Consider the following 23,120-nt stretch of genomic DNA (forward strand, 5'->3'; position numbering starts at 1 on the left):
AAAACAAAAGGAAAGAAAGACATCTGTAACCCTGTTGACCTTCTCCAAACCATCTTGACACACATGAACAAGTGGCATTGGCTGTACTCAGTGTGTGCAGCCACCTCCTCTCTGCTGTCCCAGAGCTTGCCACTGGGTACAGAGCTCTGCCCGTTGGGTAGTGGCCCTCGGGTCCTGGCAGCCAGTTTTCTTCTGTCTCTAAATCTGACCGTTGTAGGTGCCTCTCTGGTACGACGCTTATCCTTGTGTGTCTGGCTTTTCTCGGAGAGCGTGTTTTCAGAGTCCGTTCCGGTCGTGGCTATTTTGAGGTTCCCTTCTTGGTCTTCTTTTTTCTTCTGTGTTTGTGTGTGAGACAGGTGTCCCACTCTGTCATTCTCCACCCAGTTCCTCTGAGACAGGGTCTCTCACTGAACCTGGAGCTAGGCTGGTGGCTGTTAAGCCCAGCCATCCTCCTGTCTCCGCGCCACAGGGATTTGGGGTTACAGGTGGGACCGTGACCACGCCCTTCTTTGACCTGGGTGCTGGGGGTCTGAATTCAGGTCCTTCCGTTTATCCAGCACGTATGCTTACCCAATGAGCCAGCTCCACAGTGCCCCACTTCCTGCTGAAGAGCTGACTAGTGCTCTGCTGTGTGGCTGTACCACATTTGTCGATCCGTTCACACGTCGATGGCTTGGGCTTTCCGCCATCATCATCGTGGTGAGTGCAGCCGTGAACAGCACCATCTCTGTCAGGTTTTCAGGTGCTGAGGTGGACGTGCCCAGTTGCCTTTGTTGGGTGCTGTAACTTGTAGTCGGACGTTTTTGTTGGGACCGTCACTCCCCAGTAGTGACGCGGAGACTTATTACTAATTATGAAAGCTCGGCCTGTACCTCAGGGCTTGTCCCACTAGCTCTTACAACTTAACCCGTTTCTGTTCATCTGGGTGCTGCCCGACAAGGCTCGTTTACCTCATCTACGTACTGTCCATCCTACTTTCCTGCTTCCTTCGTCCAGCGTCCTCTGTGCCTAGAAATCCTGCCTAGCTATTGGACGTTCAGCTTTTTAATTAAACCGATCAGAGCAATGCATCTTCACAGTGTACAAACAGATTATTCCACAACAGTAACTCGTTGGCTGTTCCCTCTGGTATGTAGCACTAGTATCAGACACCATTATTCGGGGATTCACTGCTCGGTAGCTTCCCCTGCGGCCACTAGAAGCAGTGCCCTCCGAGGGCTTTTGTCTGCTAGTGCATCAGCACACCTTGCCTTCAGAATGGTGTCTGGCACCATCAGTAAACGTTTGTAGGTAAGGACACAGAGGGAAGTGAGTTAGTAGAATGGGGAAGAGCTTCCTTCCCAGACCTCCAAGTTCCAGCTCACGTTCTTTCCAGAGACCTGGGGGGGGGGGGTATTCCTGCTCCATTGGATACGGTGCTCACAGCGGTGTCTTGAACACGTAGCTGCTCTTCTCATTTTTGAAGAGAACCATTTTGAATGAAGCTGTACAGAACTATTTTATGAGATGTTATGGAGCAGGAAGAATAAACTAGACACCAAGAGACTAGAATCGACCAAACTTTTGTCCTCTTGACACATCGTATGTGTCGTTGTGATCCCTGGTCCATTCCTTGTGCGACATTCGAATGTGTCTGGTTCCTTTCGTGGCGTGAGCTGTATGACAAACCCCCGAGTCTCTCGGAGGAAGGCATATTCTGTCCAGCAAATGAGGGAAGAGCGTGTTGCTGAGAGTCTTTCTCCCTCCTCTGCTCCTCTGCAGCTGTGGACAGAGTGAAGAGGCCGTCCCCGGAGTCACAGAGCAGCAACCTGTGGGTCGTGGTTGGCGTGGTCATCCCGGTGCTGGTGGTCACTGTGATTGTCGTCATCCTCTATTGGAAGCTGTGCCGCACAGACAAGCTGGATTTTCAGCCTGACACGGTGGCCAACATTCAGCAGCGGCAGAAGGTAAGCCCCCACCTCAGTGTCCACGTGAGCATTCTCGTGGGGCAGAAACAGGTCCAGGCTTGGATGTGGGAGGACAGGGAGGGCCTGGTCTAACGGGGGTCCTCTGTCTTCATGTCTGTTTACCATGGCCCCAGACCTCTGTATTGGTAATACAACCCAAGAACAAGACCTGTAAAAACAGATGCAAAGTGATTTTAATCTGAGAGGCTCAGTAGATCAGTTCATCCTGTGAATGAATTGTGATCTGTTCACTCGGGCTGTTTTTGAAGAGCAGTGGCCATCCTTCAGATCTGTGTGTCTTTCCTCACGCAAATCCACTAGATGGCTCTTAGTTTCTTTCTGTTCGCGTTGGGAATTCATTTTGTGTGTGTGTGTGTGTGTGTGTGTGTGTGTGTGTGTGTGTGTGTGTGTGTGTGTGTGTGTGTGTGGTTTGTGTGTGTGCATGCTCATGCCTGAGGAGGTCAGAAGAGGATGTTGGATCCTGTGGAACTGGAATTAGAGGTGCTTTGAGCCACCCAGTATGGGTGCTGGGAACCAAACTCTGGTCCTCTGGAAGATCAGCAAGTGATCTTAACCACAGAGCCATCTCTCCAGTGCCCATTTAAGCATTAAAAATTGGTCCGAGGTGTTTTAAACTTCAGGGTTATGACGGCCTTCAGTCTTCCGCAGATCCACTTTGTTGTTGTTGCGGCCAGTGGTTGTCTGCCGAGAAGGACTCTGAGAGCTGCTCTTGAAACAGACGGCCTATGTCAGGCGCTGTTCCTCATTTGTTATTCCTTAGATCAGGACAAAGAATCGCAGTCGCAGATTCTCTAGATTTTTTTTTAATGCACCTTTCTACATTTCCCATGTCCCTGCTGAATTCCCTAGTGTTTTTTTTTATTTTTTTGTTTCCTCTCCCTGTTTGTTTTTTAAGTTGGTTTACCCACACCTAATTTGATAGCAATTGTTTTTAGCTCCCTGCTTTTCTTTCTTTCTTTTCAAGATTTATATATATATATATATATATATATATATATATATATATATATATATATATATATATATATAATCACACACAGTATTCTGTCTGTATGCCAGAAGAGGGCACCAGATCTCATTATGGATGGTTATGGTCCACCATGTTGTTGCTGGGAATTGAACTCAGGACCTCTGGTAGAGCAGTCAGTGTTCTTAACCACTGAGCCATCTCTCCAGCCCCCCACTTTTCATTTGTCTCTCCAAGCATTTAGTTTTGTAGAAATAGAGATTCTTTTTTAATGTGAGTATTTCGGGACTTTCTGTGATTTTTTTTTTTTTTTTTTTTTTGGTCGTGAGCTTTCATAGCAAAGAAAATGGCTTGGGGTCATCATCCAGCAGCTCACCTGGTGTGAACAAAAACTTTGCCTGCATTCCAGAGAAAGCCTCTAGCTGTAGCCATTGACCAACATACATTTCAGCAGCCTGTGCAGTCCAGCTGCTGCTTTGGTTAGCACATGCCTACCATGTAAATCTTGGAAGGCTTGCTCTGTTCTGAAAGTGATAAGATCAAGCAAATGGCAAAAGAGCAAGAAATCAGAGATTGCCATGGTAACCTTCTGATTTTATTCAGATGGTCTCAGGGAAAAAAAAGATCTATTAGTCAGGCACAGTGGTGCCTGCCTGCAGTCCCAGCACCGGGGAGATGAAGGCAGGGATATCACAATTCAGGGCCAGCTGGGACTATACAGTTTCTAGAAACAAAACCAAACGGGCTGGGGATGGCTCAGTGATGAAAGCATTTGCCGTGAAAGCGTAAGTACCTGTTTACATCCTCCACGCCTACATAAACTCTGGGAGAGTGTGGTGCTGCCTGTAATCCCAGAACACCTGAGGAGGAGACCAGCTCTCTGGGACAAGGTGGCTACCTAGACTTGATGGATCTGCGAGCTCTGGGCTCAGGAAGAGACCCAGCCTGAGAATGATCAGGGAGACAGCCAACATCAACTCACACACATGTGAACATGTATCCACCACATACCACACACACATAATCCATGGAAAAACAAAAGCAAAACAAAAACCATAAATATTACAAACCTCAGCCTCCTAAATGAAAAAGTAAGTTTCATTTTTAAGTTTATTATATACCTAAAATAGTAAAGAAAGAGTATTTTGTTTTTTTATGAATTAATCTAATAAAAATATTAATTATATCGCAAGCTTATTGCTGTCAGTATGCTAGCAGAATTTTATACATGAATATTCTCTTTCCCACCCATCCGCACTTATTTACATAGCCTGCTAGCGTCTGTGGTTGTTATTGTTACAGTAACAAATGACATGGAAAAGGTGCCTGCCATGGTGCTCAGTGAGTCGCAGCATGAAATCAGATCAACAATGGGGAGGAAAATGTTTTGTTCTGGTGAAGGAGTGTTGTTACAGGGAGACTGAACCCGTAGAGAGGGCTGTATGTTTGGGCCTTTTCTGTTCTTTGTTTCTGCCATACACCCTCCTTGTAGAAGCCTTGTGCACTATAAACTATTGGCGGTCAGCATCCTTAAGCTGAAAAACAGGGTATCCCCCAAGCTTTCCCCTCTCAATTCCACTTCTGTGACATTTCCATGCGGCAGATATAGCTATAAATCAAATGGATCGTTCCAAATAGAACTTCCAGCCTGGGGAGTTCTTTTTCTTCAGGGGCTGCAAGGGTCTCTATGTACACACTTACAGCCTTGTTGCCGCAAAGATCTGCGTGGTAGGACCCCAAGAGAATGACTGTCTGCTCACACCGTCAGAGGCAAGAGTGTGTCTTCTTTTGCTGACATTGCCGCTCTCTGTGCAGGCTTGCCATGGGTCTGCAGTAGGAAGACCGTGACCCTGTCCTCTTAGTTTAAAACAAACCTCTCCACTCTCTTCTGAGCCTGCACAGCTGTGGGGAAGGGTCTGTCGCCTGTCCCTGAGGTAACTAGTCCTCGTGACTGTAGGACATTTCCCTGCTCCTGTGGCTTTCTCTCCCCATCCTGCTCAGCCCACCCCTGATGCTGCCCTGTGTTACTCTGTGAAATCCTCCAGCAGATCTCAGAGTTGCAAACATCTGGAAACAATAAATCAACTGACCTGCGTTCCCCACCCCCTTCGCCTTGTAACGAAGAGACTGCTTCAGATTGTCTGAGGGTCCACGATTTCTGAAATATGATAAGGGGGAGAGACCAATGTGTCTGAGGTTTCCAGGCAGGCCTTTCCCATTTCCAGTAATAAAGGGGAGGCTCCATGGATCTTTCCTCTATTTGTATTTGCTTTCATCTCTGCCCAAAGCCATCAATTGTTATTATTACCTACAAAACTACGGTGTGGATCCTTCTCACCATAATTGGTTGGATGCTTGTGGGCCCCATGGCACTGTGTTTCTTCTGATGGGAACGGCCCCTACCAATTATTAGCACAGAACTGTGGCCCCTGGGTTATTCACACCCTCCGTTGCTACTAAAGTTGGCACTGTGGGCAGCCAGGAGGAGCTGCCCACACCATGAACATCCATTGTCTGGACTCCTGAGTGTTCAGGTCAGACTCAATTACAAGCACCAACAGCAGGCACTCTCTCTGTCTTGTCGGGTGATAGTTATGGAGAAGACCCAGTCTCCCCCAAATTGACCTGGAGCAATACAAGCATGGCAAATGTGGGCAATGGCAGCTTGGAGGGAGGGCATTCTCCTGCCTTCTGAGAGGTGATGCTGGGCTGGAGCTGAGGTGTAAGAGCGTGTCGACCTCTGTTTCAGTCACTGTTCTGTTGCTGTGTGGCGACACTCTGACCAAGACAACTCTTACAAAAGAAAGCATTTCATTGGGGCCTTGCTTACAGTTTCAGAGGCTTAGTCCGTTATCATCATGGTGAGGAGAGAGTAGCACCCAGGCTGACGTGGTACTAGAGAAGTACCTGAGAGTTCTACATCTGGATTTCCAGGCAGTGGAAAGAGAGAGAGAGAGACTGACTGGGCCTGGCGTGGTCTTTTGAAACCTCAGAGCCGACCACCACTGACACCCTCCTCCACCAAGGCCACACCTCTTAATCCTCGTCATCCTTTCAGAGTCCCTTTCTGGTGACTAAGCATTCAAATGTATGAACTGATGGGGGCCATCCTTAGCCACTACTACCTCAGAAAGGGTCTAAGGGCTTAAGGAGAGCTGGAGCAAGCCTGTAAGGAAGGGCACAGCCCAAACTCAGGTGACAGGGGACCCATCTCAAGAGCCTTGCAGAAGTCTGTGGGATCGGAACTGGTACCACAGGCAGCCATTGCAGGGTGTCCGACAAGGGGAACAGTCTGGACAGCTGTTGTTTGCAGTGGTCACTTGGGAAGGCAGTGCGGATAGTTCCTTGAAGAGAAGTACTCCTCCGGGTACTTCTCCCTAGCTCCAGGCTCAGAATCTTCTGGATGGTTAGCACCCTGACAATCTCAGTTCACCCAGTCCAAGGCTGCCCTTGGTTCAGTGTGGCCTGTGGGAACCAGCACGTTAGAGTGTTCTCCACAGCTCCGGGACCACAGGGCCCCGGGCGGCCGAGCTGAAGGCCAACAGATGGCTGTAACTCTGCCTTGTCTCCACTTTTTAAATGGAAATACCATGGTGGCTGTGGGGGGATTTTTCATCAACTGTTATCAGTCACGTAATAAATTCATACAATGGCACTCTCCGCGCCACCGCAGGGTGTTCTGTTCAGACACTTTTGGGGGTTTGCTGTATGGTTTCTGTTGTCATCTTTCCCTGGGGGTCAGATGGACCCTAGCACTGGGGGCTTTGCCGCGTCGTGTTCCATCTGGGTCTTGTTATATTTACGGCCCACGTGTTTTAAAATTCATCCTGCGTCTCTCTTGTTACTTGGCCGACCTGCTTTGCCTAGACCCACCCTGATTTGTCGGCAGTGTGTTCCCGTGGGGCCCAGACAGCGTGGCTTGTCTCCCGGATGATATATTGAAAGAAGAAAGAACAAAAGAACCATCTTTCTTCAGAAATAACTGGCCGTAATTTGAATACCGAACACCCGAATTCATCATGGTTTTTTCCTTAGGAAAAACCGATTAAAGCCCATTTGCACACGGAAGGTTGGGGATAAGGTTGGGGATACAGTGCCAGCCTGGCTCTAGCCTAGGTTTTATTTTTAAGGAATGGAAAAAACGAGTTCCTAATAGTTCAGAAAGCAGGGTTTGAACTAAAAGCGGCGAGTTTCCTGGGTGGGGGAGGGGTGGTGTTTCATGTAATTTTTTCCTTCTGTGTGTAGGTGGCTTTTGTGCTGTGTTTAAGCGCAGATGAGTGCCCTGTTTTTACGGTGGTGGCTTCCCACTTGTGAGGTGGGCTCTAGTGAGGATGTCTAAGGATGTGAGTTGGGCTTGGTAGCGGGGCACCCCGACTTGTGTCTTTCGTTGATTCTTGGTTCATCAAGCTGGTAAGCTTGGTGCGGCACCTGATTTTCTTGTAGCCCAGGTCTTAGGTATTTATGGGGTGTCTAGTGTGTGTCACATTGCTACTCCCGAAGTATTTTATCTAAACTTCCATCGGAAGCTGTAGCTGATGTCCCCAAGGCTCCACTGTTTCTATTTACTGCTTGGCATTTGGTCAACCAATAGCGGTGAGAGCGCCATTGATCTCATTTGCATAGCCTTGGCATTGGCAGAGCATTTTCACATCTGTCGCCATGTCTGGGTCCGACCTGAGCCCTGCCTTCTCTCAGGGGAGGTGGTTGCTGCTTGGCTATGGCCTATGTGGATGGCGTTGCAGAGGCCAATGCTGTTTGTGTTCTGACGTCAGTTCTTTCAGAGGCCTTTGCTTAGCGAGACAGTCTGTCGCTCCTTCAGCAAACCCTGTGATGGGTAAACGCGGTCGGTACCCAGCTCTTTGAGGCACGTGCTTTCCTCCTGGGATGTATACAACAGGGAGCTCAGCACTGTTTGTTAGCTGAAGGCCTCACGGGTCAGATGACCGTTGTTTCTGACTTCCTCACTCAGGCACTTCGTTTAGGAAGCTGAAAGACTATGTAGTTTGGAGTAAAACACATGTATAAGATTGCAAATTGCTCATTTGGGGATTTTCCTCATTAGCTGGAAGTAATTGGTGTCAGATTGTCAGTTTTTTAGCCATCTTAAAAAGATTTGATAAATAGATGCTTGAGAATTACATAGATAGGTAGATTTGTAATTTCAAGGTATAATTTCAAATAAGTACATATTTCCTTAAGTTAGAATAGTATATCTAAGCCGGGCGTTGGTGGCGCACGCCTTTAATCCCAGCACTCAGGAGGCAGAGCCAGGCGGATCTCTGTGAGTTCGAGGCCAGCCTGGGCTACCAAGTGAGCTCCAGGAAAGGCACAAAGCTACACAGAGAAACCCTGTCTTGAAAAACCAAAAAAAAAAAAAAAGAATAGTATATCTAAGTCTGATACATATAGGAACCCATCCTCATAATATAGGTTTGTTGTTGTTTTAGGTTCAGGGGTTGCCTAATTTTTCATCTACCTATATATACAATAGATGCTTTGCCTTTAAGAGCTCAGCTGAAGCTGGGTGGTGGTGGCTCACACCTTTAATCCCAGCACTCGGGAGGCAGAGGCCAGCCTGGTCTACAGATTTGAGTTTCAGGACTACACAGAGAAACTCTGTCTTGAAAAACAAGCAAAGAGCTCAGCTGAGTCATTGTGGTAACTTAAAACAAATGAGGAAAAAATATTGAGCTAGTAAGTGTAGGACTTATGAAGGGCGTATTGCTGATGGCTGTTACGTATGATATTTTAAAAACGATGTTTATTTTATGTGTGTGTGTGTGTGTGTGTGTGTGTGTGTGTGTGTGTGTGCGCGCGCGCGCGCCGGAATGCATGTATGTGTACCACATGCATGGAGGAGTCCTTGGAGGCCAGAAGAGGGGGTTAGAGCCCCTGGGGTTGGTGTTACAAACAGTTGTGAGTCCCCTTGTGGATGCTGGGAATCGAACCCAAGTTGTCTTCAACTTGGGTTCGATTCCCAGCTCTTAACCTCTGAGCCGTCTCTCCAGCCCCTTACCACATTATTTATGCTTAAGTTAAAGTATGTTACTCTGCAGCTAGTGTAATAAGTACAGAGGGACACCAGGTGAATGAGCAGAGGATGCTCCTGGGGAGACTCACTGAGCAGGGGGCCAAGGGACTGGAACACAGCCTTGGTATCCAGGGACTGAAAGAAGCTAATGAGATTTTCCTGCAGGACTGAATAAAGATGCTGTCTTGGTTCTGTTATTTCCTTCTTTGATTTTATGTTGGAATTTTGATCTTTTTAGAAGTGAATATGAAAATTTTTACTCCTTTGTCATTTGATGCAAAAATAAAGACCCAGGCTCTAGGATTGGGGAGATGGTTCAGCGGTCAAGAGTCCTGGCTGCTCTTGTTGAGGACCCAGGTTTGGTTCCTAGCACCCACTCTGTGCCTCAAAATCACCTGTAACTACTTCCAGGGGATCCAATACCCTGTTCTGGAGTCACAGATACCAGACATGCACACAGATACATGTATATACATTCATACACGTAAATTAAAAGAAAAAAAAAAGACCCAGATTCAGCCCAGCAGAGTGGTGTACATTTTTAATACGAGCATGTAGAGGATAAGGCAAGAAAATTAAAAGTTCAGGGCCAGCCTGGGCTATATAGCAAGACCTTGATTCAAGTCATAACACCGAAAAGCCAAGCTGAGACCTTGTGAACTTGGTGCTTACAAGCGCTTGGATTGTGGAGAAGAGTGACCTTGCGGCCAGGGTGCACTTCATGTGTCCAGGGCTGCCGTGTAGATCTTGATCTGGACAGACCAGCAACAGAGCCTGCACCTTCAGGAGGTCCCATGGCCGCCATCTGTGCTCTGTTCTCACTGATTCCTGGCAGGAGGGAGGCATCCAGAGGCGGTAGAGATGGTGTTAAGTAGAAACAACCCTGCTCCTGCTGTTTCCTCTGCAAAATGTGAGTTCGCAGCATCCCAGTGTGGAATTCTCCTTAAAGAAATGCCTGGGAAGCTGGCTGCCTGCTCTTGCAGAGGACCAGAGCTTGGTTCCCACCGCCATGTGCCCGCTGCACGGGCTTGAGAGTCTGAGTTTGGTCCCCAGCATTCATCTCAAAAGCCAGGCGCATTGGTCGTGTGCACTTGCAGTCCCAGCACTGGGGAGATGGGTCCAGGCAATCTCCAGGGATCGCTGGCCAGGCAGCCTAGCTGAATCTGAGATCCCTGTGTACCATGGGAGACCCTGTCCTAAGGTGGGGTGCTGGAGAGATGGCCTAATGGTTAAGAACACTTGTCGCTCTTGTAGAGAACTCAGGTTCGGTTCCCTGCACCCACATGGTAGCTCACAACCGTATGTAATTTCAGTTCTAAGGGATCTGATGCTCTCTTCTGCCCTCCATGGGCGCCAGGCGTGTGTGTAGTGTGTGTGTGTGTGTGTCTGTGTGTGTGTGTGTGTGTGTGTGTGTGTGTGTGTGTGTGTGTGTAGTGTATATATACATATAGTCTGATTTCTGGCCTCCACACATATGCACCCACAAATGCTCACACACTCACATGCATGCATTACACATGCATGCACACAGGAGATGCCTTTAAGCTAGGGAAAGAGGAAGCCATCTCCAGGCTTCTTGTGCTTTGCTAAAAGGGGTCTGCTAAGCACTGTGAGTTGCTGTTATTTGAGGTTTCTGTTCTCTATATGGAGTACTCCAGGAAGCTGTGTTCATAAGAGCAGGGCTTCTCTTCTGTAAGGGCAACAGGACTGTTAGAGGGGTGTGGGAGAGGAGAGTCTCTGCTTTTAGGAAACATTCGTCCTTCCCCAAGGAGTCCAAGTGACCAGTGGAGGAAAGGCAGCTTGGGTTTGTCATTTCCCATGTGGTGTTCCCGAGTCCAGGGGTGCATGGAACAGCGGCCTGCCCTAGTAAAGGAAGCTCGTTTAATTAGAGAACGTGGCTGCCAGCTGGTCTGCCTTTTGTTTCCAAGCAACTCTTTGTAAACTATCCTTACGGTACCATTTGTCTCCCTCTGCTGGCAAGAGTCACTATTGCAGACTGCCTCCCCCTTTACTCATCTGGATGTTTAGTATTAAGAGACTTTAGGTCACAAACCTGAGCCAACAAGCGTCACTTTTGAGGCGTAAAGTAATGCATTATGACAGCAGCTTTTGCTCCTGTGCATAGTGTGTTGTGTGAAAGTGCTCCTTAGATATGAGAATACTCCTTATTCTCCATGGTAGAGTCCAGAGGCATTCCTAATGAGCAGACCCCTCCGGACAGCTTTGTGTGTGTGTGTGTGTGTGTGTGTGTGTGTGTGTGTGTGTGTGTGTGTGTGTGTGTGTGTGTGTAAGTGCTTCACTTGCTTGCATGTATGTATGTATGTATGTATGTATGTATGTATGTATACCAAATGTGTTTCTGGTGCCCACAGAAGTCAGAAGAGGGCATTGGATCCCTAGAATTAACTGGAATTAACAGACAGTTGTAAGCCATCATGTGGGTGCTGGGAACCAAACCCAAGCAGGACCTCTGGAAGAGCAGCAAGTGCTCTTAACCACTGAGCCTTCTTTCCAGCCCCTTAGGGCTGCTTTTTATATGCAGGCTGGATTTAAGGAAACTGTTAAGGCAGTTTGTAATGTCCTTAAGATGATGTCATCAGACATGGTCCTCTGCATTTCAGTATCATGAATGTCCTTCGTCTCTCACCATAGGCTCAGAAGCTGAAGGCTAGAGAAGGTGAGCTCCCAGGGTCTGATTGTGGGTGTGGTTTGGCGTGCACTGGTATCCCCAGAGAGAACACTATGTCCACCAGTACATGTTATTTCTGAAGACTTCTCTGCTGCGGACCACTCCTTTCTAGAAATTCTTGATTCCTTTGGTTTCTGGTGCACTGAGCTTTCAGAGTGGTCTGTTTATCTGAAGACTCCTGTTTCCTTCTGTGCTGCCTTTTCTTTTCCCCAGCCCTAACCTGTCAGATGTCCTCCTAACAGAGACTCTGCGTTCATGCCCGCATGTCACCGGACGGATGGCTGTCAGACTGACATGTCCTAAGCTGATGTCTGCTCTCTCCAGCCCCCTGGAGCTGCTCTCCTCTGGGGCTTATTCTGTCTTTCGCACTCATCATGTTGAAAGGGAAACCTGTGTTTTATCTCCTGGAAACTTTGCTCCTTCAGGACACGCCCTTTATGTCACCTCCATGTTGGGGATGCCCTGCCTCAGGCTTTGGGGCCACTCACTACCTGTTCTCCTCTGGTTTCTTTTGTCTGCCTGGCTTCTCCCTTCCACTGACTTCCAGAGCTGTCTTTTCTTCCCATTTTCTTTGCTGGGATCTGGACAGGTTGTCCTGATTTCGTGTACATGGCATCACTGGGTCCCTGTGCTTGGTCTCCTTAGATTCTTTAGAAATAGAGGTTGTCTGAGCACCCAGAGGACGACCTTAAAAGCTGCCATTTGGAATGATACATGTGGAGCCTGGCCTCTCTCCGCGCCCCACTGCATCCTGCTGCTTTAGTGCAGCTAATGTGATCTCTTCTAGGCTTTGGAAAGTCTCTGTTCATCTCACAGTTTGATCTACAGCAAGCTCTTTGAAGCTTTTACAGTTTCCAAGGCCTGGAGCAAGCGCCCCTTTCCCTATAAAGAGTGTCTCACTTCACAGGTCTGGGACAGTGGAGCAGGCGATCTGTTGGAATGGGTTTTGTCTTGTGGTGTTGCTATTTAATCCTTGTATTCTTGTTTAATCTTTCATAAGCATCTGTGGCGAATTCTGAGTGTAAACAGAACCTGGCACCTGATCTGTTGCAGAGATGGTTGTTGAATTGGGTTGGTGGCCTTGCTGGCCGTCTCGGGTCAGGGGTCATGCTCTTCTGACCTCACGTTAACCACCTTGTTCCTCTGTTTTAGCTGCAGATCCCCAGTGTGAAAGGCTTCGATTTTGCTAAGCAGCACCTGGGTCAGCACAATAAAGATGACATACTGATTATCCACGAGCCTGCACCACTGCCTGGACCTGTGAAGGACCACGCCACACCCTCTGAAAATGGAGATGTGCCCAGCCCCAAGTCAAAGATCCCTTCCAAGAACATCCGCCACAGGGGGAGGTTAGTATTGGGCTTTCTAGATTCTTCTCTGCTGCAGAGCATGTTTCAATTTGCAGATCTGATTCTGGTATCAGAAGTGCCTGTGATGAGTATTGCCTTGAGCCTGCAGCCTGGGAGACTATTGACTTGTCCAGTTACACACATAAACCCCAAAGAGTTCTCTGCCCCTTCCGCTGGGCTACCAGATGAGGCTGTGTGACTTCTTCCCCTAGAATGCTTATTTGTGTTGGGTTGCCCCAGATTTGATCCGCCAGCTAGAATGGTGAATGTTCAGAGGTGAATGTCCTAGGCTTTGTGAAGATAACACAAGAAAGAATTTATGAGGAGTGAGTGGCAGGGGCCCATGAGATGCCTTAGCAGGTAAAGGTGCTTGCTGCCAAGTATGATGACCTGTATTTGATCCCTGGACCACACAGGGGAAGGAGAGAACAGAGTCCTACAAGTTGTCCTCTGACCTCCACATGGGTGGTGTGGTACCCATTGCCCCCCTCCCAAAATAGATAGATGTAAAAAAATAAAATAAAATAAATGTGAAAGAACTTGTCGAAAAATAAAATTAAAAGTATGTTCAAGTACGCGGTCCACCTCACGCACTCAGTAGGGCGCCCGTGCTTGCTCTGCTGGTGGCCGGCTGTCACCTCTTGCTTGGTCCGCAGTGACTGTCATCGATTCCTCCTGATGGCTCTGTTTTTCCCAAGCTGCCCATGCCCATCACAGGCTCTCACCCACCCCCTCCTTGCCCATTCCCAGTCCACTTCCAATCCCTCGTGCCAAAACAAAGCTCGTGAAGAATTGTGTATTGGTTTTCCAAACTGCCAGGGAGACCCTCGCTGCCCTCCGCCTGTGAGAAGAGCTGGGACGACCCTGAAGAAGACAGCCAGGTCAGGGTTTGTGAGTGACTTTAGTTCATAGCTTAGGCCCAGAGGCCGCCCACTGTCAGCCTCTCCTTGAGATTCAGAATCCTGATTTCTGATTGGCTGCTGGTAGTGAAAAAGCCCGTGTCCATATCAACATTCAACATCCAAACCCATGGCATCGCTTCTGCCTCGGGGATCTGGCCTAGTTGAAGAATTTTACGGATGTTGGAGCCTGGTCCTTAGGAAAGAAAATGAATTATGCAGAGAGACGCTCTTGGCTTAATTATTTCCCACGCCTAGAATGCAGCCTATCAGCAGAGACGATGTAATGCGTTAGTAAAAGTTTTCAGAGAATGGCTTTCTCCCCAGTGGCCTCACCATAAACAACAGCTGGCGCCTTCATCACAACGGTCTTTGAGGTGGATTCAGTTACCATGATCTGCTTTTCAGTCCCACCTCCGTGGATTCAACCAACTGCGGGTCACAGAACTTAGGGGAAACAGTGTGGATGGTGGACGTACAGAGTCGTTCTTGTTATTATTCTCACAGCGGTTTGCGGCAGCTGTGTGCGGTGCTCTGTGAGGGACTCTGAGCAATGTCGGGATGCTTACAAGAGTGTGGTGTAATTACAGGCAGACACTGAGTCATTTCCTATAAGGGACTTGAGAGCACCCAGAGCCCACAGATGCTGAGGGAGGGCTGTGGAGAGAGTCCCTCAGGGCACCAGAATGTATTAGCAATCCATGTTGCTGTTGAAGCTAGGGAGTCTGTGGAGACGAGTGCTCACTGGTTATGGCCGTTCCCTAGCCTGGAGTGTTCCCTAGTCTGGAGTGTTCCCTAGCCTGGAGTGTTCCCTAGCCTGGAGTGAGTGTTCCCTAGCCTGGTGTGTTCCCTAGCCTGGAGTGTTCCCTAGCCTGGAGTGTTCCCTAGCCTGGAGTGTTCCCTAGCCTGGAGTGAGTGTTCCCTAGCCTGGAGTGAGTGTTCCCTAGCCTGGAGTGTTCCCTAGCCTGGAGTGAGTGTTCCCTAGCCTGGAGTGAGTGTTCCCTAGCCTGGAGTGTTCCCTAGCCTGGAGTGAGTGTTCCCTAGCCTGGAGTGTTCCCTAGCCTGGAGTGTTCCCTAGCCTGGAGTGTTCCCTAGCCTGGAGTGAGTGTTCCCTAGCCTGGAGTGTTCCCTAGCCTGGAGTGAGTGTTCCCTAGCCTGGAGTGTTCCGTAGTCTGGAGTGTTCCCTAGCCTGGTACATCCTGGTGCTGTGTTACCCTTCATGTTCATTGGTGGGATCAGATCTCATTAGGGGTCATAGTTTCAAAGGTTTGGAGTTATTTGGGGGGACCCCAGAACTTCTCTAGCCTCATCGGGTTCTCGGGTTCAGTTGATGCTAAGCCAGGCCAGAAGCCCAGGTGGTTGGTTCTTTTTAAATCTCTCCCCTCCCTTCCTCCCTCCCTCCCTCCCTCCCTCCCTTCCCCCCCCCCCCCCGGGTGTCTGTATGTGTACATGTGGAGGTCCAGGGACAGTAATTGGGAGTCAGCTCTCTTCTGCCGCGTAGGTCTCAGAGTTGAGATCCAATTCAGGCTGGCAGACTTTTGGCAAACACCTTTACCTGCTGAGCCATTTCACAGGCCACTATTTTTAAGAGTAAGTTGTTCTCTTTGTTTTTTTGTGATACTAAGGATTGAACCCAGGACTTTTCAGATACTGACTGGTGCTCAAACACTCCCTACATCTTCAGCTCTGGAGCCCAGATTCTTTTCCAGCCAGCTTGTGTTAGACCCAGACTGTCTGTCAGGAAACCACCAAGCGCCGGGGCTCAGCGTCGGGCCCCAGCGGCTGTGGGGACTGCCTCCTCCAGCACTTAGTTTTCTAGCGTTGGTTGAAATGCGCCCTGCTTAGCCGGTTCGTTAGCCATGCCAGTCTGTCCTCGGGACACGGTGACTGTGGATGTGGACTGTTTTCTGTGGAAGCCGGCTCCCAGAGAACGCGACGTTTGAAAGCCTTCCTGGCCTCTCTCTCCTCTGATGTTTACGTTCTGCTTCCTGTCTGCAGAGTTTCTCCCTCAGATGCAGACTCTACCGTCAGCGAGGAGTCCAGCGAGAGGGACGCCGGAGAGAAGCCGCCGGCCACTGCGCAGGAGAGCAAGGCCCACAGAGCTCCGCAGAGTGGTCTGTCACGGTCCTTCCTTCCAATGTTAACAGTTGTCGTGATCAGAGTCCCACAGGGCAGGGCATTACCCTACTGCAGATACTAAACTTAAAAAAGCCGGGGGTGGTGGCGCACACCTTTAATCCCAGCAGTCGGGAGGCAGAGCCAGGCGGATCTCTGTGAGTTCGAGGCCAGCCTGGTCTACAGAGCGAGATTCAGGAAAGGCTCAAAGCTGCACAAAGAAACCCTGTCTCAAAAAACCAAAAGAAAAGAAAAAAAGGGGGGAGGACTGGAGAGATGGCTCAGAGGTTAAGAGCACTGTCTACTCTTCTGGAGGTCCTGAGTTCGATTCCCAGCAAGCACATGGTAGCTCACAACCATCTGTAATGAGATCTGGTGCCCTCTTCTGGTGTGGAGGCAGAACACTGTATACACAATAAATAAATAAACCTTAAAAAAAAAAATCTACATTTGGGCCATGGTGGCCTGAATCACTGCACTCAGGAGGCAGAGGCAGGCAGATCTCTGAGTTCGAGGCCAGCCTGATCTACAGAATGAGCTCTAGGACAGTCAGGGCTACACAGAGAGAATCTGTCTCGAAAAACAAAGAGCAAACAATCTACAAAAATGGAATATACATCGCTCTTGTTGAGCTTCTCAGCCTTGTCACTTTTGAACCCTGTGTTGGGGTCTCCTTCAAGGGAAGGCCCTGGGAGAGGTGAGGGGTTCGCTGAGCTGTGTCTCAAAGCTAGCGGTTCATTCTAATGTAGTGTGGGAACAGATTTCCTGCCCGAAGGACGAGGAGATTTAATGGAAGCGGTCGTCCTGAAACTGCCTTTAGGACAGTGCCTTTTTTAGGGACCACTTGATGTCACAGCTGTCACCGCTGGGAAGATGTTTATCTGTGACAGCGTCATGCGTATCTTGTCTGGTCCCGTTTCTGGATCATTCTCCCAGCAGGTAGTTGGGTGGAATCAGTGGCTTAACCTCTTCTTTGCAGGCCTGGCACAGAACACCGGTCAACAACAGTCACCCCTGCTGTAAAGTTCATTGCTGTGGGTCTAAAAAAAAACAAAACAAAACCAAAAAACCCAGAAACAACAGCAACAACAGCAACTCCGCCCATAGGCCTCGCTTGCCTTGGTAATCGTTTCTGGAGTGATGGCAACGTGTTGTGGGTTTATTTTATTTAATATGGCGTTTTTGGAGGCAGAGTCTCATGTAGCCCAGCTCTACCTGAAAATCTGGATCTTATGATTCCACCTCCTGACTGGTGAGGTGACAGACACACTCCGTGGGTGGCCGCGCGGCTTCGTATTTATTGACTCTGTGTGTGTGTGTGTGTGTGTGTGTGTGTGTATGTGTGTGTGTGTCCGTCCGTGTTTGGGCACACGTGTGAAGGTCAGAGGACAGTTGGTGGGACTCCTGTCTTCCTTCAGCCACATGGATTCTGGGAATTGACCTCAGGTTGTCTGGCCTGGTGGGGAGCACCGCTACCCACTGGGCTATCCTGCCTGGGCCCCATCGCTTGGCTTCAGCTTACCAGATTGTGTTAAGTGAACGTGCTCTTGGTGAATTGCCTGGGGCTTTATTTCTATCTCAGGATCCTGTCTCAGCAGTTCAGAGATAAGGGATTTAAAATGGTTTTTATACTTACTGTTTTGGAGACTTTTGGGTCTCGCTATATAGCTCAGGCTAGCCTGGCACTCACTGTGTAGACCAGGCTGGCCTCACAGTGTCCCCACCTGCCTGTGCCAAGTGCTAGAATTAAAGGCATATGCCATCATACCCAGCTGTACTTACTTCAAAATGCTTTTTGTTTTGTTTTTAGGTTTAGTTTGTTTTAAGCGTGAGTGTTTTGCCTGCATGTATGTATGTATGCACCCCATGTGCATGTGTGCAGTGCCCTTGTTGGTCAAGAGAGTGTTTGATCTCCAGAATCGAGAGTTTTGGACGGTTGTGAACCAGTGTGGGTGCTGGGAACTGAACCCAGGTCTCTAAGATCAGCAAGGGCTGTGTCTCTCCAGCCCCATATGCACTTTGTGAGACTTACTATTTCTGGGATTGAAAGTACAGCACATACCGAATGGCACCCTATAAATGAAGAGACTCTGGACCAAAGCCTAAGGGCCTCTTACAGTCCCCCCCCCCCCCCCCAAGGCCCTGCAGGTCCCTGCCCATGCTCCTGTCACTTACCCTGGCCACTCCTCCCTGCTGGGTCTTTCGTAATTTTGAGGAAATACCCACTTAGAGTAAGGGAAGAGTTTTTTCCTTGGGATCCAGTTTCACAAAATCTTAAAGCTTATTTAGCACCATGGTAACGGGTGCCGTGTTTCAGCTATGGTGGGATTAAAATCTCGTTTCCATCCTGGGAAAGAAATATTTGAAAAGGAGAGTCCTAGCCCTTCTCTAGTTAGCTTTTGCCGTTGGTCATGCCCAGGCGCCCCTGCTCCTTCCGACACCAGCACACCCAGTGTGTCTGTGAAGGGAACAGACCCAAGCGCCTGTCAGCATGCCTTCCGAATTCAGGAGTGAGCATTCAGTGGTGGGCTGAGAGCCCCCTGCCCGTGAGGCAGGGCAGTGAGTCAGCCCTTCCAGGGAGCGCCGTGATCTCAGGCACCATAATCGGAAGTGTGATGCTAGCGATGCCAGAATCTATTCCGTGATATCAACCCACTTTAAAGTTCCCACCCGCCTAAAAGGGGCCATAGGACAGCTTTGGGGCTGACAGAAGGTGCATAGAGCTTCATTAAGTAACATATATGTGAGCGTGTGTGTGTGTGTGTGTGTGTGTGTGTGTGTGTGTGTGTGTGTGTGTGTGTGTGTACATGCTGGGCAAGTGCTCCCCGTGGAGCTACACTTCTAGTGTCCTCCCCTTTGGAGACAGTGCCTTCCATGTAGCCTAGGCTAGCCCTCAAACTAGTGATTCTCTCTTGAGTTCTGGGAAAACAAGTGTACTCCACTGCACCTGCATTGTTAAAATTCGAGTAAAAATCCATTTTCTGCTGCATGCCGTGTGAGTGGGGAGGAGGCGGTTGTCGAGAGCCACCAGGATTGCCTTTGGACTAGTGTTCCCTGTCACCACTGCGTGTGGCACACCCAGGAGCCGGCTCTGGGGCCGGTAGCATGCACGCCTTTTCAGCCCCACTCTTCCGACAACGGAAACTCACAGCAGACTGCTGTTAGTGTTCTGGTAATTTCAAACTTGACTCTGTTTCCCTGCGCTGCCGTTGGGAAGGTGCTAGCTAGCCTGTCACGTGGTCCTTGTGTCCATCTCTGAGACCTGCAGAGGTAACTACTGACTCACAGGGTACAGTGTGAGCCATCGTAGTTAGGGTGAGCCGCATCTGTTTCCTCTTTCATCCTTGAAGAGAATGTAGGGAGAGAGGTGAAGGGGGGGGTGCGTGCGTGCGTGCGTGCGTGCGTGCGTGCGTGCGTGCGTGCGTGCGTGCGTGCGTGCGTGCGTGCGTGTGTCCCCTTGAGCAAGAGCAGTCAGGCTCAGGGTGTCAGGGCTGTCCTCCTGGGGGCCCTAACTCCTCCTTTTCCTCAGGAACACACCTCCTAGAAATGGACTGCCGGGTGCTTTTCTGTGGGGCCCAGCGGCTAAGACAGGGTCTCACCACATAGCTCTGTCTGTGCAGCCCTGCCTGGCCTGGATTTCACTACGTAGACCAGGCTGGTCTTGAACTCCCAGAGATCCATCCACTTGTGTGTCTACCTACGGGGTGCTGGTATCAGAGGTGTGTGCCACCACACTGTCCCCTCTCCCCCAGTGCTTTTTTGATGTTCTCACATCTGCAAGTGTGTGATTCTCAAGTAGTTAGAACTTCATCGACATGAATTCCACGAGCTCCAGGTGCTGGGGTCTCTCATGGGAACTGATAGACGTTATTTTGGCACCTGGTAAGGTCTCTGCCCGGTAAGCGCATTGTTTCAACCTGATTCGCTACACTGAGGGCTCATTTCTGAAATGAGATCATTAAGCCCAGTTCTCAATTTCTCATTAAGGCAGTTCCCAGAGGCCTCTTCAAGGAGGGATATTGTAAACTGAGTCATGGTGACTGCCGTCAGCTAGAATCATTCAGTGTTGCTCCTGAGTGTCTGGAATGTGCGTGGTGCTGGAGATGGGATGAGGAAGACAGCTAGCGCTCAGTGATCTCAGCCTCACGGTGGCTGGAGGGCCACCAGATTTAGGAATGGAGTGGATGAACTATGTTTATCTGTAAATGATGAAATACTTTCTTAAAATCGTCTCCCATCGAAGCATTTGAGGAGCTCTCTTTCTTCTGTCATATCGTGGCTGACATTGTATAATCCTGCATATTGCCTTCCTCTTGGGGTCTTTTTTTTTTTTTTTATTATTACGTGTACAGTGCTCTATCTGCACCAGATCTCATTATAGGTAGTTGTGAGCCACCATGTGGGTGCTGGGAATTGAACTCAGGACCTCTGGAAGAGCAGCCAGTGCTCTTAACCTCTGAGCCATCTCTCCAGCCCCCTCTTGGGATCTTAAACGGCAGGATTTTTTTTCCTTTCATTTCAAGTTTTTATTTATTTAATTTTTTAAATATATGCTTACAATATGATTTTTAAAAACATTTTTAATTTAATGTGTATGAGTGTTTTGCCTGCCTTTATGTGTGCACTACATGTGTGCCTGATGCCCAAGGTGGTCAGAAGAGGTCATCAGATCCCCTGGATCTGGAGTTGCAGATGGTTGTGAGCCACCATGTGGTTAAGTGCTGAACTTGAACCTGGGTCCTCCGCAAGAACAACTGCTCTTCCAACATTGTGTTTGTTTATATATATAAAATGTGCTGCCAGGCGGTGGTGGCGCACACCTTTAATCTCAGCACTCAGGAGGCAGAGGTAGGAGATCTATGAGTTCAAGTCCACTCAGTTCCAGGACATCCAGAGCTACACACTGAAACCCTGTCTCAAAAAAACAAAACAAAAAGCATATCTATGTTATAGAATGGTGAAATGGAGTTATTCACTATATGAGATACTATACGAGATCACAATTACCATGGTTTTTTTTTTTTTAAGATTTATTTATTTATTATGGTTGTGAGCCACCATGTGGTTGCTGGGAATTGAACTCTGGACCTCTGGAAGAACAGCCAGTGCTCTTAACCTCTGAGCCATCTCTCCAGCCCAATTACCATGTTTTTATGTAAGAACATTTAAAATTTCCCTCAGTGTTTAAAAAGTCTACATGTCCTTGTTTGTTTGCTGTGTGTGTTTTACATACGCATGTGATGTGCACACAGGTACCTGCCACAGCACACGTGGAGGTCGGAGGACAGATAGCAGCAGTCAGTTCTCTCCCTGCACCATGTGGGGCCTGGGCCTCGAGCTCGCGTCGGGCTTGGCAGCAAGCTCCTTTGCCCGCTGAGCCCTCCTGCCAGCCATTTCTTGTCTATGTATTTTAAAATAGATAATATATTATTTATTGCAGTCATCAGATAGATGATAGATTTCTTGAATGTGCGGTGTAATTTATATTATTAATTTTTAAAAAGAACATTGAAAGAGAAAGGCTTTTTAATCCAAACATCCCTACTTGCCTTAAGGCAGGATTCCTCACACATTCGCCTCTAAGCATGTTATGCTTCCCATGGTTGTTATTATCTAAGTAATCTTTTTAAATTGTGCATTATATAACATAGTACATATTATAATTGAACGAAAAGTTTAAAAACCCTTCCCAGGCACCTTGAAGGGCTGGGCCCTGAACAAGGCAAGAGCTGGGAATCTTTTCCTTCTCTGCCTTTACCCAGCAGTCTGGCAGCGAAGCCTGAGGTCTGGGCATTGCTCCCTTGAAGGTTGTAGCTGGTGAGTGATTTATCAAAGCTCCGTGACCTCGGCTGAGAGGATGGACAGGAGCCCAGGCGGAGGCTGCGGTTCGGGTGGGACCCGGGCAGAGATGATGGCAGGGGGAGCTCCCCACCTCTGCTGAGACTCAAAGGCAGCGGGAGTGCCCTGCCATCCTTGGGGGAGAGGGGGCTGACGTGCCAACTTTGTGACTTTTCTCTGTCTTTAGAAGCTCAGATCAGCAAGGCTGGCCTGCTGGCAAGGTTAATCCCTCTTTAGTCACTCACCCTGCAGCTTGAGGAGCTGCCACTGGTTAGATGGGGTGCCTGGCTGGGCTTGCACTCAAGGTCATCCAGCCCAAGAACATCAGAACGTCTGCTCGTTAGGAGATGCCGCTCATTTGGAGGTGTACACGTCGTTTCTAGTCCCTTGGGATAACATGTAGTTCAGATCAGGAGGAAACCCACAACTCAGAGTGCACTGGCATGCATTCCTCAGGTGAACTACCAGCCGCTGTTTCCTCCAGCCTACTGTGCCAGCCTGTGCTCTCCTTCATCGTCAGGAGACACCCCCACTCCACACTCCCCATTTTCACTAGAGGTTACGGACCATTGGCTTTTGTTTAAAAATGGTTTCTATCTGCTCGCACCCCTCCCGTTGGCTATTCATTTTAAAACAATGTCTGGGCGTCCACAGTTGACTGGCTAAGGGAAAGCACCAGGTTTTCAGTGACCAGCCAGCAATTCCCCTCTTCTCACCCTGCTTTCTCTGTTGAACTCTCTTCCCTCCCTCCCTCCCTCCCTCCCTCTCTCCCTCCCTCCCTCCCTCCCTCCTTGCCTCCTTCCCTCCCTCCCCCCTTACCTATCTTTTTTGTTTTGTTTTTTCAAGATAGGTTTCTCTGTGTAGCCCTTGCTGTCCCAGAACTCATTCTGTAGCCCAGGCTGGCCTCAAACTCGCAGAGATCTGCCTGCCTCTGCCTCCCAAGTGCTGGGATTAAAGGTGGTGCCACCACCACCGCCCGACTTTCTTTCTTTCTTATCTTACCTGTTTTGGTGTTTGCTTGCATATATGTTGATGTATCACATCTGTGCCTGGTGACTGAGGAGGCCAAAGAGGGCGCAGATCACTTGGATCTGGAGTTATAGCTGATCGTGATCCACCGTGTGGGTGCTGGGAACTGAAATGGGTCCTCTGCAAGATCAGCCAGTGCTCTGACCCACGGAGTCATCTTTCCAGCCCCCTTTTTTTTCTTTTTAAACTTCAATTTTACCGGGGTTGTTTCTAGTACATATAATATTCATTAGAGA

At 48.9% G+C, this 23,120-nt stretch overlaps 1 protein-coding gene across 4 annotated transcripts in view; it reads left to right on the top strand.

Annotated features, from left to right (window-relative positions):
• The window catches only part of Kiaa1549 (KIAA1549 ortholog), a 136,024-nt gene that overhangs the window by 82,311 nt on the left and 30,593 nt on the right, over window positions 1-23,120 (top strand). For all 4 annotated transcript variants that reach the window (XM_076566506.1, XM_076566504.1, XM_076566505.1 and 1 more), the window contains exons 10-12: window positions 1,762-1,946; window positions 12,807-13,003; window positions 15,901-16,016. In XM_076566506.1, the coding sequence (XP_076422621.1) occupies window positions 1,762-1,946; window positions 12,807-13,003; window positions 15,901-16,016 (498 nt within the window). The remainder of the gene's footprint in view (window positions 1-1,761; window positions 1,947-12,806; window positions 13,004-15,900; window positions 16,017-23,120) is intronic.

The sequence above is a fragment of the Peromyscus maniculatus genome, chromosome 3 (genome assembly GCF_049852395.1).
Source record: "Peromyscus maniculatus bairdii isolate BWxNUB_F1_BW_parent chromosome 3, HU_Pman_BW_mat_3.1, whole genome shotgun sequence".
Lineage (NCBI taxonomy): Eukaryota > Metazoa > Chordata > Mammalia > Rodentia > Cricetidae > Peromyscus > Peromyscus maniculatus.